This window comes from Cephus cinctus, unplaced genomic scaffold (assembly GCF_000341935.2).
Source record: "Cephus cinctus unplaced genomic scaffold, Ccin1 Ccin1_scaffold0564, whole genome shotgun sequence".
In the NCBI taxonomy this organism is placed as follows: Eukaryota; Metazoa; Arthropoda; class Insecta; order Hymenoptera; family Cephidae; genus Cephus; species Cephus cinctus.
Window position 1 is genome coordinate 595,114 of NW_014333216.1, and position 16,252 is coordinate 611,365.

Consider the following 16,252-nt stretch of genomic DNA (forward strand, 5'->3'; position numbering starts at 1 on the left):
CCCCCCGGGCCCCGTACATCCCATTGCCAATCGATTCCCTTATAATTACTTATCGACGGATCGATAAGATCGAACTGACAAGCATTGATGAATGGTGCTTTACATTTGCGTTGCTACGGTTTTGTTATTTATCCATTGGAAAATTCAAGTTTCTTTCATTCAATCAGATATACACGTATGCATATGCGTGTTGCATGTTGATTAACATATATGTATATTGTCTCAACGATTTCCTGCAATTACGACTTTTAGCTTAATTAAAGCAAAAAAATAGCACAGAATGTCTCGGGCGGCCGAGTTACATGAATTAAATTTTTTCTTTTACCTATTTCTTTTTTTTCATCTCTACTCTTATCGAGTAATTACATTGGCATGTTACTGGATACCGGGTACATTTTTTATAAGCCACATAATCCCGGGTTCAGTTACTCCTTATAATGGGATAATTATCCACGATTCCAATTTCCAATTAGACAATTAGGAATACCCACGAGTAAAAGTCACGATCGATTATTGGTTATCGGTTCGTTAATTCCCGTAACTTGTGCATTGCGGGAATCGAATGAAAAGAGAATTTTTTTTTTTCTACCAATTAATGCACGTGAACATAAATGTTTATTAATGCAAAGACAAAAAATCGTTGAACGATGTAGAAACAATTTTTTTTATCAGATACATGATATCCTCTTTCGATATGTAATTAAATCAAGTGGAGAGTTAATCATTAAGAAATTTCGTAATGCCGCTTCGTGACGTCATCAAACGTAAAGACCAAGCATTATCAGTACTACTATATGTATCAACGTGCCTTTAGCGTAATTCTCAAAAATAAAAGGCTACATGGAATATAAAAGGGATAATGGCGAGTACGCTGCCCGTTTGACAGTCGAAGTGTCAATTTTGTCGTTATAAATAAATTAATGACGTCACTGATACGTGACGTCACTTACGACACATGCACGCAGCCTGACGCAAATTTCAAAGAAAAATATCGAAACTGACACTTTGCTAGCGTCACTTTCCCAGAGGACTGTGAATGTGTCAAAAGGAGTTAATTAAAATTTATGGATCGGCTATAATTATTAATAAATACATTAACCATAGAAAATCGTCAAAGTAAACTGTATCAGAATCATCGGAATTAATTACGCATTTCCACGCCCAGTCACACATTATAACGAAAGCTACATAGGAAATGAATGTGAATCGAGATTTTAAAAAATTGTAAAAATTGATATAAAAACTCCTACGGAGTAAACGGAATTAAAAATAGGTCACATAAGTACACGCAGTAAAATTTTCACTGTGCAGTTGTGCCAATAAAATAATATTGAAATTTCAGCTTAAAAACTCACCGAGAGACGCAAGGATGGATTTTCGGAGCTTCCTGAAACAAAGGAATTGTCATTATTTGGGATAATCTGGAATTTTCAAAATTTCGAAAAGGAGCAACGTGACTCAATGTTGTATACGACCCTCAGTACAGGCATTACTATGTCGTGACGTTTATTTCACAAAGGTAATAAATTTCAACGATGATTAAGCTGGGTTCACTTCCGTGAGCAATTACGCGATAGGTATAGAGACAGAGCAGTCATTTCTACATTAATTTTTCAGATCGAAAAAAGCACAAGCGATAGAAGCATCGCTGAGTGAGCTATTGCTGGCAATAATAATAATAATAATAATAATAATAAAAAAGAAAAAAAATCAATCAAACATACCACAATAGCGTGCCACGTTAAATTGCTGATCCAGCAATAGCATACCGGGACGGATGTAAAAGGCAACGAACGTTACGTATCTTGTGTTTAAGGTTAGGTTAGGTTAAAAAAGAAAAAAAATCAATCAAACAACCGCATATAACAACGCAGTGGTACCTATCGACGAAAAATAATAATAATAATAATAATAATAAAAAAGAAAAAAAATCAATCAAACATACCACAATAGCGTGCCACGTTAAATTGCTGATCCAGCAATAGCATACCGGGACGGATGTAAAAGGCAACGAACGTTACGTATCTTGTGTTTAAGGTTAGGTTAGGTAAGATAAACGCAGCAACAGTCATTAGCGTCGCACGTGGCTGAAACTTATTGCTACTGCCGGATAAAAGTAAAGTCAGCAATAAAATTGACTGTCCCGGCGGGCAGACGAGATACGAGCTTTGTCAGCCATGAAATAAGAGCGAGGAGATAGAAGGTGCCGCCGCCTGTCGGAATTTTTCGGCGAAAGTCACGCTCTTCGTTTTGAAAGGGCCATAACCCACGTAGACACAGCCACATGGCTTCGCCATAACAATATAGGTATTACGGCCGTGTTGGTTTTACGTGCAGTTGTAGATGGCGCCAGGTTCCCCGTAACAACCGGATGAATCAAATTAAACGGGTTTTGGGAAAGCAGGTTGAAATTGCAAGATCAAAACTGAATTATCCAATTCCATGGTCCTCCGAGAAGGACGTCAAAGCCAACAAGGATCCGAAAGAAGAGGAAGAATTATCCAATGGATAATTAAATTTTATTTGGAAATATCTTTTTTTTTATGTTCGAACAGATCTTTTCGCATGTGGAAATACTCGTTAAGTTTAATACGAATGCGTTATGTGTCTTTTTACGATTAACGCACGAATAATACTCGTGAACGAGGGTTCATTTATTTTCCCATAGATTGCGAGGGATGAGAGCGAAGTGAGGGTGGTAAAAGTCAACAGGCTAAATAATGGGGGCCTCCTTATACATGCCATCTCCTTATACACGGTGTCTCGTAAACCCGGCTAGAAGGAACAACACAAAATGGCGACTGTCCTTAGTATGTGCCAAGAAGATGGGAGGTGGGGGGAGAGTGTGACAGGATGCAAAGAACGTCCAATCTTGTTACATGACTGGGGTGGCTTGCAAGATGCTCGTTATTAAGGTGAATTACCAGTTTACGAGGTAGCCATTAGAAGAGTAATGGGGTCTCGGGGGTATCGTACGTTCGTCACATGAGGGCTGACGAGTTCCTACGGTAGACGGAAGAGCGAAAAAATTACAATCTTTTACGGTGGGGGTGGCGAAGGGGGGGATGAAGAATAATTTTTCTAATTTTTTCATTTTACGCACAAAATTCTCGGATATGGGAAGTTAGCCCCCCCGTAACTCGAAAATTCTGGTTCCGTTGTTTGTTCTGGGTTGTTCTAAGTTTGTTCTGTAATGTTCCAGAAAAACAAGTTTCTCGATTGAAATTTGTAGCGGTGAGACGAAAAACAAAAAAACTGTTTTTTTTTTTAACGGAACCCCCCATTTATGGAAAATCAAACATCTTTTAGTTGTTCCAGGTTGTGCTAGTTTTTCTAAATATTGTTCCAAAAAACGTTCCAAAAAATCAAAAAACGTTTTTTACATATAAAATCGTTCTATATTGTATAGTTCCGATTTCGAATCTTGTTCTACATTGTTCTAAGTTAGTTCCTACTATCCGATCGCTATACAAGTCTAGAACAATCATCGATAGACCCGGAACATAGAAAAACCTAGAAAAACCTAGGAAAATCTAGAACAAGCTGGAATCACCTCGAATAACCTGGAAATCGTTCAAAATGGTTGTATATATCCACATGCTATTCTAAAAGCGTTCGTTCTCCTCAGCTGTTCCAGTGTTTGGAGCAACCTAGGAAAACCTACGAAAACCTACGAAAACTTGAAAAAACCTAGGAGAACCTAAAACAAGCTGGAACAACCTGGAATAATCTGGAAATCGTTCGAAATGGTTCTATATATCCACATGCTATTCTAAGAGCGTTCGTCCTCCTCAGCTTTTCCACTGTGTCCCTGGTGTTGCCTGTCTGTCCTACCTGATCAACCCGGAACAACCCAGAAAAACCAAGAACAACCTGGAACAATCTAGAACAAGCTGGAACAACTAAAAAAAATTTTGATTTTCCGTATGGGGGGTTCCAGTAAAAAACTGTTTTTTTCGCCTCACCTCTACAAATTTCAATTGAGAAACTTGTTTTTCTGAAACATTACAGAACAAACTTAGAACAACTGAGAACAAACAACGGAACCAGAATTTTCGAATTATTGGGGGATAACTCCCGGACCCAAAATTCTCTGCTTAACGAACCCACTGAATTTTGACGACAAATGCAGAAATGTGGTCTCACCCCCCTACCCCCAAACTACCCCTTTGGACAAAAAAGACCACGTAATCAGTACATTCGCGACTACGCTACTCAATGACGCAAGTCGGAATGTCAGAACCCTCCATATTTTATCATCCCCTATTCACCCACTGAATTACTCCCCCGTGTTACGCGAGTGAGGGAGGCTCGCGGTTTCTAAATAAAAATTGAGCCTGAAAGGGCCTCCTTACGTCGGAGCAGATACGCGTGTTTACATGCACGGAGGAATCGGCGGCCTCGCAAAACTCTGCTCGTTAACTTCCGTGCGCTAAGGGATGAAAAGAAGGTAGGGAAGTGGGAAATTCTTACGGTCGCAAGATTCCCTTTTTTCTGTTCGGTCTTTTAGTACATATGCTGTCCGCCGGTTTTTTTTTTTAACATGAAAAATATCAATGAGCACGAAACTTAAGGAATTTCGAGGGTTGAACATTTAAATGGTTAAGGGATGAAAAAGGGGTCACGTGTCGTCGCGCTAAGTAGAAATTCATTTTGATCCAAGTTGGTCCACAGGACTGACCGCCGAGGCTTTAGATCCAGGGGATTGGTTTGTCATGGCTACCATGAATCGCCAGGGGATGCGCGCAAGGGTGGGTTTAGTTCTATATAGACGGTGGCGGGTCCGGGTATATACATATAGACACATATATAGGTATAACGTAGGGTGGCTTCAGAGCGTATTTCAGAGATTATCCCAGTGCGGCCCTTATCGTCGGAGCCAATTCGAAGGGATGAAAATCTGTGAAAATTTCGCCGAGGACGTCGACGTCGGCGACTCGACGCGAAAAGGAGGGCGGGCGAACGGCGCCACGGGTATTTATACTTTGGCGACCTTTGACGGCGGAGGCGCCGCGACGCTTCCCTCAATGAAAGCCGACAGAAGTTTCACAGCCCCGGGGGCAAAAGGCAGTCGCCGCGACGGGCTCGAGACGGACAGAGGGAGGTTTTCGTACCGGCGCCGTCCGTCACCGCCACCCCGAATGCCATTCCCGATACTCGGCTCAGGATGTCTCCGACGTAAATAGCAAACTTCACGGCCTAACCACCGCACTCTGCCGATCGCGGACTTTGGCTTACGACTAGTTTCCATGAAAAAAATAATCGCCCTTCCGAGGGACAGTAAAAGGGCAGACGCGGACCACTTGGTCCCTTGGGAGCAGAGCGGTGGCTCCTCTTGCTTTGGAGATCCCTTACTTTTTTATTTCATCAGAATACAAAAAAAAAAAAACAGAATCATAAATATTCAAAGAAAAATGAATTTCAGTAAAGGTTTTGACGTTTGAGTTAAAAAGTTATGGGGGAAAAAAAAAATTTTACTTCACACGCGTATATATATATTTTTTGTTCGGGAAACTTTTTTTTCCTTCACTTATTCTCGGTCGCCACATGTGGGCGATGCACGCGTTCCCCACGTGACAACGATAAGTATCGCCACTCGTGCTGTTAAAGTGTCGGATGCCTAAGTGTCTTGGCGAATCTCATATTTTCAGCGAACGGGAAACGAGAAAAGAGAAATAAGAAAAAGGAAAAGTACGCCGAGCCGTAATAGTTTGCCAAGTCGAGGAGCCACCGTCTTACCCCATCATAGCGGTGGAGGCGAAAAGGCAGATGGCCTTTACCGACGTCGGCACCTTCTCGTCAAGACGACGTCGACGTCTTCAACGGTACGGAACCCGAACTTCAATTCCGCAGTAGGAAATTGCAGTGGCACGGAACTTTTGCAATTTCAAACTCTCCTTACTCGGTGTAACGTTCCTATTTTGCAAGTTACGTAAGCACACATATATACATATATGACTGTACCTACGCTTATTTCTACCTTACCGACGTAACAATATTCCGTCGAATCAATTAAGTAATCCTTAAAACTTTTATCTTTTCGCAAAGAAATAAAATCCTCTCGGATCTTCCTTCGCCTCTGTGGCAATTGAAAGATTTCCAAGGTAACCGAATTGGCGCACTCCAACCAGAAGTAAGGCGAACAGTCGAGTATGCCTTTGAGGCAAAACTCTTTGGATCCGACCGACATTGCCCATTTCGCGTGAGCCCGAAGCAACATCAGGAAAGTAGGTGTTGATAAGACCAACGACAAACTTTCGAGAAAAAAATTTGCAACCACTCGCGTTTACAATTTTCGAATACGAGTGAAAAAATATTAAACATTTTTTTTATTTTCAAAAAGTCAAGGTAGATGTAAAGATAAATCCATTCCGAAATCGGTCAAGAATTTTAAAAGAATTTTTTGAGGGATTTTCGGCCAAAAAAGGAAAAAACACACGGGTAATCCAACAGCCCATAAAATATAAGGGTTGGCGATCTGCACCCCCGGAGTATCGCAAACACGCGCAATTACGAAAGGTACCGAAATAAACGTTAGAAAATAGTCGGAGAATCGCTTTTATTTCTCCAACCTGGAGACCCGGCCGCATCCCCCCACGAACCAATAACGACAAGCTGCTGCCACCGGTGTTACCAGAACGTCGGGCTACCGCGCCCCAGCAGCGAAAGGGGTAGGTAAAACGTCTGCTGAGCCATAACACTCTCGGCCCGGGATTACATTTAACGAAGGAACAATATATTTCCTCCCTTTGGATAGCAGCAATTAACCAGGGACATTGAGGGACAAAGATTTTGGCAACGCACCGAACCTTAAAGACTTCAACCCTATTAATAATCAGAGGGTAGCACGTGCGTGTCCTTGGAAAAAGGGGAAAAAAAGGGAAATACGTTTTTTTTTTTTTTTTTTTTAAACAAATCAAAAAAATATCACAATCTCAAAAGGGCGTGAGAATGCACCCGGGTGTAAATATACTGGAAATGGGGGATGCACGTAATTGCGTGCAAGTATAGCAGGAAGCTCGTAAAGCGAGACCAACCCCTAAGCCGGACGTTCGACGTGGTTACTGATGGGGATGATTGCTGGGTTCGAAGGGGGGAGGGGGGGGTCCAACTGCAGGGGGTAAACTGTAGGGCAGCTTGTACCGAGGATTAAAACAGCCAGATACATATACGTATACACAGGCGCGGTAACGCGTGGGAGGAAAAATAGGGGATGAGCGATCCGCACCATCCCCCAATTTTGCCAATCGCCCTCGGCTTCGCTCGTAAATCCAAGAGTCCTTCCGGCGGGGTCTCAGCATCTACTTCCGGTTTTATATCGTCGCATGAAATCGTCATGCACCGCGATTACACCGAGGTCCGACGAGTTGTCCGATCGATAACGATCGACAGGGGATGGCATCCCTTGTATCAAGGGATCGTCAGGCTCAGTTACGTCACGAAAAAATTTTTGAAAATTCAATAAATTGTTAACGATAAAATTTATCACCGATACCCATTCTTGAACGTTAAAGAGAAATTGGGTCGAGCATATCCATAAGTACCTACCCCCTATATCGATAACAGTTCCCAAGGGATGAAAAATCCTTTCAGGGCTCGATAACAATTCCTTGCTTGACGATTCCGCCCGATTCCCCATAATCTCGCGAGAAGCCAGAAGATATTACCCACCTGATGGGTGTGAGAGTTCATAGACGTCCATAGGAAGAGAAAAACCCTTTTCTTCCTTTGGGGGGGGGGGGTAGTTTAATCCCCCTTGCTGTATATATGTGTGTATATATATATACTCGTCATTCCTTACCACGGCCTCTGCTTTCTGTATTTCGCCCCCCCCTCCCCCCTCCCCCCGTCGTCCCTTCCAGCATCCCGTGCACACACCCTTATACGAAGATAGCCACATCTCGACTCCGCCACCTAACCTACCCATCATAGTATACTTCTTAACCGAAAGCCCAGCCAAGCATCCCTCTCATCGAAGCTTAAGCTTTCATTATTACTTTTTTCACTTACGGCAGCATATTTTGCGCGATATACCCTCTTTGAAATAACTTAGCCAGGCTAGGCGCACTCTGAGGGTAGTTTTGGGTGTCTGGCTACCTGGCTACGGTATATACTTTAAATACGCCAGACGTGTCGGAGTCGCTACGGCGTCTTTGAAATTGGATGGGATATGGATAAGGGGGATGCATCTGGTAAATTTTAGGGGTGCGAGAGTCTCTATGAAATTATTGCCCGACCGGGACGAAACTTAGCAAAGTGCCATGATGCACCTTCGTGAAGCACAGGTTTGGGGATTGACGAGCGGAAGCTTTTTTTTTTCTTTTTTTTTCGAAAAAAAAAAAAAGGCAGAGAATACGAGCTGAAAGGGCGGATTGAATTTTCAGCCGATAGCAAGTTCATCCGGATGTTACGTAGCCCGAAGTTAATATTACGGGGATGCCACAGCCACGGAGTAGATTCGAGCGAGTATATACTAAAGAAAATCAAATATTGATACTCTTATCATCGACCACCCCCCATTCAGCCCCTAGCGTAAGCCTGAGCTAGCTGTAAGGGTCCCCTTTGAAAAGTTGACTCTTGCCATATGCCTTGGGTAGTCCGAAAGAAAGTTTGTTAATCCAAAAAAGAAAAATGTTTCAAAATCAAAAATATTGTGTTAAAATAAAAAATTCCAATAACAACAAATGAATCTGGTCCAGCTTTAGTCACAATTTTCACGTCCGGTCAAACCTCGTGGCACTTTACCTCCAAACAATCCAACGTCCCCAGGGGCTGCTGACTTCAATTCTAAACCTAAGGTGTGTACAAAAAACAAGAATGGTGTAGCAGCACCAGCATTGGCTCCACCAATCACCTCCTCGTCCGAGGTACCGGTAACAGTAGCAACGACAGTGGCAACGCCAGCGTCAGCGCCAGCGTCAGCGCCAGCGTCAGCGGCGACATCAGCAACGCCAGGGCAGAGTCAGTCCGACTCTGCTGGTAGCTAAGCGAAAGGGAGCCCATTGTGCTAAATCACGACGCTAATGCGAAGAGTTTCTAAAGAACGACGAAACAATGGAGGTACTCTGGCGACTGCGCTCTCATCTCGTCAATTTGAGTCTGTGTACCAGAAGCCATCGTTCTCTACCTCTTTTTTTCACTGGTCTTTTTTTTTCACCTCCTCTCCACCGCCTTCGCTCCACTCCTTATCCACTCTTTTTGCGAACAGGCAATAATGCAGTACGCGCGCAGCGCCACTCTTCACGGTGGACGCTTTGAAAACTAACGTGAAAAAAGACGTGGAAACAAAAATTTTTTTTTTTAAAACGAAAAATCCTCCCAAATTATAAACGTAAAAAATTTACAAAAAAAAAATGGTCGCAAGAAAAATCGCAAAGATAGCTTCAGAGAGGAGGAAGGGTGAGGAAATTAACGGGTAGACATAAATGAATGAATAGGATAGCGCGAACAATGCACGTCTGCCAACTTACATCGAAGAAATTAATATTTCCCAAAGTAGCATTTGCAAAAATAACAGAGCCAGCAATGAATTACAAGCTGAACGGAGCAGCAACGTAATTTCAAGATCGACGGATACCTCAGTACCAAGATAGGCGCTGTAACAGGATACTTCGTTAATGCATTCTCTGGACCGTCTAGAAAATTGATACGTAGCGTATAAAAAGCTGAGAGATGGTATCAGACGCCATTGTCATCCCGGTCGTAAACATCCACGAGAAACTGACATCTTGGCAAATAATGAACGATTAAGCTATTCGCGAAAGACGATCTATAACAAAGGACAGTATCCGTTCCCTGTACACAGAGTCCCTGCAGAAAGTCAAGCGGGCGTTGTATAAATCAGCGGACGACTTTTTGAGATCGAGGCGGGAAATTCGAAAAAAAATTGCAACCGATAACCTCCGAAAGCCCATATTTCGTTTTCTTCACGTTTTCATGCTCTCGATACACATTGTATAACTATTGTACTCCAATCCGACGAAACCCAGCGGCTTCTATTTAGCCGGCGTTCGCTGCTTACGCCGGTTCAAGCATGGACCAGACACACGAACGCACGGGAACGCACGAGACTTCAAAGAGAAATACCGTCCGTCTTTCGAATTCTCTACGAGACTCGCTCAGCTGTTTCGTTGCAGCGTCTCAGAAGTGCAGCCCAACGCACCCAGAGGACGGAACCGTTGCGAATGCCACCCATTGAGAAATGGAATTCATTACTCAAAGAAAAAGTCACGTGACCAATTTTCGAAGTCCCGACTATTATTTTCGGCAATAACCAATCCGACCCCTACGGATTCGTTGATTAAATTTTTTTCAATTTTTTTATCCCTGTCGAACCCCTGACTCGATCTGGCTCTCGTCAATCTTCAGCCTCTTCGCATCCGCCGACCCCGCTGACCCCTCTCCCATCGCGAACTGATTAATTTGCAAAAACATGTAAATCAGTATACTCGACTTTGTGTTAGACTCGCGTCTAACCCAACCCCCCTTGGCTTTAAAAAAAATAATTCATAAAAAAAAAAAGGACTTACAAAAATTTTCGAGACGACGATAAAATCGCCCAGTGCGCAAGACACTGAAGTTCCATCGGTCCAAAGGACCATAGGGAGACCCGTGGACACGTGCCAAAGTCAAAATTCGCAATTAAGCAGTCCGTATTTAGAATTTGATAAAAGACCTCGTAGGGGAGTCCACCCAGTCAGCACTTGGCGTAATTGAAATTAAAACAGCTCCCAATTAAAGAACGCAAATCCCATTTAGCAAGGACACGAACCATCGTTATTAAAACCTCGTACCGACCACTGCAGGTGGTACCGACCACGTAAAATCGTTTGCCTAATCAAAATCAAGAAGGTCGTGCCCGATCGAGCACAAACCCAAACACACAAGAACCTTAGTTCGGTACTTTAGAGGTTCGAGGAACCTTAATCGATGCTGAGGCCTCGATTACGCGATGATTGTCAAACACTTTCGTTTGTATTTGGCCAACGGCCAAGGACGCATTGCTCAACTCGAAGACCTACTCGACGTAGCAATGCGACGTGCCACCTTACCGAGTAATACACGTGCATACGGACGCATTCCATCGGAGCGTCTGGCGTTGGGGCACCTAGGCGCACCACGGCGTTACAGAACAATAGGATTCGCTGGCGTAACGCGTAGCGTACATGGTACCAATACACGAACGAAGAAAACAAAAAATTAGAGTGTCAATTGAAAATCGCCTCACGCGCCGCATGATCGACGTACGGATGATCGAATGGGTATATAAGCCGGTCGTAGTAAAGGTACAAGCATCATTCGACAGTCGTGCAACCCTTGAGTAGCATCGAAAACTACAAAAAATCAACATGAAGTGCATCGTGAGTATAAATCGTGATCAATTGAAACCGATTTTCCAAAATCGATAAACATCGACGTTATCGATCGTGTGAGTTTTACGGAAATTTTGCGATTTTTACGAATCGAAAAAATTGTTTTTCACAGGCTTTCGTTCTCCTCGCTCTCGCTGCTTTCGTTATCGCCGATAAGCAGCCCTTGGACGCGGAGGCCATCGAGCCCAACAAGCAGGAAGTCGCCGCGCCGGAAGCACCGCGGGACAAGCGGGGCCTTCTTCTGAGTGCAGCCTACACTGCACCAGTTGCATACACCTCCTATGCAGCCCCTCTTGCGTACAGTGCACCCTACACCTACCCCTATGCCTACTCCGCTTACTCGGCTTATCCTTACTACGCTGCTGCTGCCTACAGTGCACCCCTTATCGTGGCCTGAGGATGTTATCGAAGACGAGGACCCCTGATGCTGGTGGAGAAGATCGATTGGGGAGGATCGGTATTATTTTTCGAAATTATTTCATGATATTATTTTTTTTTAAATTGCTCGATCCGAAAACCCGGCCGTGCTTGGTTATCCAAGCCGGAAACGATTGATTGGATATATTGAACAGATTGACTGTATCGGATCGCATTAGAAATTTTGATAAGCAATCGATCTCACGCCATCTTCAATTCTGTACAATGATGTAATATAATAAATACGAAACTGATATAAACTAAAATATTTTTTTTTGAAATTTTCCTTAAAAATAAATGTTTCCTATCCCTTTCGTAATGATGTAACTGCTGCAATTTTTAATATTTAAGGCGAGTCTGCAATCAGCGATAGAAGGTGGATTTTTTTGCATAAAGCATTCTTACGTAGCACTGTGTACATATGTATGTATAAGCAAGGGTGTTGGCGATACGAGGAAAAATTGCAGCATCCACATGCGTTCACGTAAACGAAATTCTCAGCGACAAATGTAATCCTTTCCAGTATATCGCGGTAAGAAAGTTCGTCGTCGCCGTAACGTCGCGTCGCGCGCATACGAATGAGCCTTTCACCAAATTTCGCGTCCCGTCGAGCGGAGTCAGGGATTCGTGCGCATTTGACGTAAGATTAGGTAAACGAAGCGAGCGCCATCTACGACGCACGTTAAATCCCAGACGGCAGAAATAACTAATGCAAGTATAAAGGCGAAGTTTCATTGGAGATAAATTTTTTTTTTTTTTTTTTTTTAATAAAGCCAATTGTACAATAGGATACTCGGACAAAAGATATAAAGAAATGTTGTGAAGTACAATTTTTCAACTTTATTTTTGAATCCACAAATATTATATATTCATACAAGATTAACCGAAGAATCAAAGTTTCCATATGCCGTTATTCCTTAGGCTGCTGTACGCAAAGCTGACGTTTCGCGATTCCATCCCGAAAGCGTTAAACCTCCTATCGAATTTCATTTTCTCATTCCATTCAGTCGAAACCCCGATGCCATTTTGAAAATCGAATCAATTCAACGACAGAGTTATATACGTGTCATTGAGCAGACCCATAGAAACTGTCGTACGGGCTTTACGGTCGTATCCAATAGAAATATCGTTATAGCTGGGAGGGGGGGGGAGGGGCGCGTATATCGTCATTCGGCAAGTTCACGAATAATGGACGAGAGCGTTTTCGAAGATCGAATAAAAGAAAAAGAAAAAAAAAAAATCAATCACCTAAAAATTATGCGTACAAGCCTTAATAAAATTAAAGCCAATAACACAAGAAATTCAAGTGAACCTCGTAGCACAGCAACAACTAAGCACATAGAAACCGTAAGGGACAGACCAGACTCTCAGAAATCCTATACGAGAAAGCATCTTAACCTGTACGGAACCAGCCGAACTTTCGCCTAATGTCGTCAGTTCGAAATAGCCCGTAACTTCATCATGTTCGAAACTCGAGTTTCCAGGACCATCCGTATAGAAGCACCTTAAGGCTGTTCCCAAAGTAGATCAAGGAACGACAAATAGCAGTCGAGTGTTACTCTTCCCGACCAGCAAGCCAGTGCACAAAAGTTGACCCTTGGTAAGAATTTTTTTTTTTTTTTTTCCCCTAAATGTCGCCCATTGAAAACAACCCAAGTAATACCAGCTCGCTGCATACATAAAATCCATACACACATTTGTATTCTCGACAGGTTCATCCCTTACGTAAAAGTTAAAGGGTCGTCGGCATGCAAGTGTATGGCGAGTATCCACCCTTATGAAAATTCTATAGATACATCCCTGGGATCTTACCAACGTCCGCCATACAGGTGCATTCAACGTGTGTTATATGATAAGAAAAGTGCCAAGGGATGGAAAAGGAGTGAAGGGAGGGGGGGGGAGGGGGAACTGTAAAAATCCAAGAAAAAAATCTCCCTACACCCACACTAGCATCAGTAACCCGTGTTGGTGAAAATATAAAAAAAAATTTAATGACGTCCACAAAATATTTCCAAAAAAAATCGTCGAGAACCGTCACGCGAGAATTATACGGTTTTGGATATGACGTAAGCGGAAGTCATTGTCTGTGACGTAGCTATGGTTTATCTGTACGCATGACGGTGGCGTGAACGATGATTTATGCAGTTTACGAACACACCCGATATCAAACTGCTATTGTCGTCGGGACAGACAATACCTTAGGCTCGGTGCACAACTGGCCATTGTTTTCAGGCGCTACGTCATTCGATGCATATAGGACACACAGAGCATTGATAGATACCTCACTATGGCGCTATCCTAATGACTCTCGTATACGTGCACATCCGGTATTCATTAATACCCCTTGAGCATAAGATACGTGTAATGGCGAAAGTGCGGTATGAAAAATATTTCAAAATTTTGTAAAAATTTATTCCCCGACGTTGATTGGTCGTCGCAATCGTCGATAGACGTTACCGTAAAAGTTGACGATACGAGGTCAATTAGAGCTGTCGCCACCAGTGGAGATTAAAATAACGACGTATCTTCATGGAACGCAAATAAATTCACTTGAACGTCCAATTTTATTCTGCACAGTTGACAGCCGCTATTTTGCAGATATACCGGCAATTTCAATGGGTCGCGTATGAAATCTGTAATTTCGCGACACAAGCGTTATACGATACGACGGATAACAATAATGATAACAAGATCAACAAATATATCGGATAACAGTATGAAAGTTATCGAGTCATCGTTAATGCTTTTATTAAAAAAAAAAGAAAAAAAAAAAGAAAGACTAATTAACGAAAACCAAACGTTGCCTTGAGGGAGATAAAGAAAAATAAAAATTGGTATCGTCGATGGGTGATCATTTACCACCCACCAGCCCCTATCGCACAGCCGCGATTTACCGACAGGTAGGGAAATTTTTCGTTCGATGCCAAAAACCAGACAGATCTCCCATGCGAAGTAATTAATTGAACGCGGTTCGGCTTATGGGGTGGATTTTTTTTTTTTTTTTTTTTTTTAAAGTAAAGAGATGTATGAAAAAAAAAAATAAGACAAAGACGACGACCTCGCAAGGGATCGTGAGAAATTTTTCAATGACACAAGATGACTGTATAGATACGATTAAGTCACTATTGAGCTTCGATTACCACCGGTGGATTTTTTTTTTTTTTTTTTTTTTTTTTTTTACTTCAACTCCAACTCTTCGTACCAGCTCCAATCGAAATATTGATTTTGCAAGAGGATATAGCTATACCTACAAGTTTAGCTTGTACCCCTATACATATCTCAATCCCTTGTATATACATATATAGCCAGTCTATATAGAATATTATATAATATTCTATATTATTATTATTCTATATTCTATATTATCTAATATTCTATAATATAATAATACATTCAAGGTAGCTGAAAATCGTGGCAATCGAATGAAATGCATAGAAAGCATCTACTTGCCGTGCGTGCTAGCGTGCCGATTACTAAAGTCTGACACGTTAGGGCTACTATCTACTGCAAGTTAAATACGACAGGTGCACTTTCCATGAGTTTCAACCCCCGATCCAATAGTACGATTTTTTCTAATGGAATTCTCAGGCGTGCTGTACACACGAACGCTATAGTTTTACGTAACGCGAAGGAAAGAAAAGAACAAAAAGAAAAAAAAAAGAAAAAAAACATGGCGATTCCTACAAATAATTTAAGGGATGAAGCGTCGAAATGGGAATTGGATTTCTCGCTTTTTCTTATTTTCCGCCCTTTCGCTGTCAACCACCCCCTCCCGACCCTCGAGCCAGCGTCGCTTCTGCTTCTCCCTCATTTCGCTCACGTACAAGCGGTTCCTGGGTCTCGTCTGCGAGACGCGCACGTGTCGATAATTGTGACGATTCTTGTCGCGAGGGTTTGCAAAAAACTTCTTTTTCTTTCAAAATTCAGTCCGCCACGCGATAATCACGCGCCACCCGCTATATTTCCGTAAGGCGGCCACATCGACAACCCCTCAAAAAATCACGACCGCCGTCGTATTTTCTTTAGCCGAAAACGTCGTCCGCTATATGCACGAAGGTTGAGCATAAAAGCTCAAATTAATCCTTGGACACGATTAAGGGTTGCTTTGTTCACAAACAAAAAGTCAAAGTGGTATAGAAATTTACGTATTTCCCAACCGCAGAAATTCAACCCTTGGTTCCCCCTTAGTACTGCAAGGGACGAAGATTCATCCCCGTATCGTTATACATACATCCTCGACAAGTATCCAGATTCAAATTCCAGCCACCCCCGAGCCAACACCCTAGAGAAGCCGTGACGAAGGGGATAAACTTCCACGTCGAACTGCAGACGATACCATTACCAACCTCCCTCGTCCGCAACCCCTAAAAAGCACCAAGAACAGCCAAATATATATCCCAAGACAGATCGATCTAGCTATAACATTCCTGAAGAATCCCAAGGGTGTCCGAGTATACCGGGGG

At 42.6% G+C, this 16,252-nt stretch overlaps 2 protein-coding genes across 2 annotated transcripts in view; one reads left to right on the plus strand and one right to left on the minus strand.

Annotated features, from left to right (window-relative positions):
* Positions 1 to 16,252, minus strand: part of LOC107268543 (stress-activated protein kinase JNK) — a 112,475-nt gene that overhangs the window by 44,726 nt on the left and 51,497 nt on the right. Inside the window, exon 4 of the mRNA XM_015741424.2 lies at positions 1,356 to 1,387. The gene's annotated coding sequence lies outside the window, so the exon portion shown is untranslated. The remainder of the gene's footprint in view (positions 1 to 1,355; positions 1,388 to 16,252) is intronic.
* Positions 11,238 to 12,055, plus strand: LOC107268545. Its single transcript, XM_015741428.2, has 2 exons — positions 11,238 to 11,360; positions 11,485 to 12,055. The coding sequence occupies exons 1-2, from the start codon at positions 11,349 to 11,351 to the stop codon at positions 11,767 to 11,769; spliced, it is 297 nt and encodes a 98-aa protein (XP_015596914.1). The 5' UTR covers positions 11,238 to 11,348; the 3' UTR covers positions 11,770 to 12,055.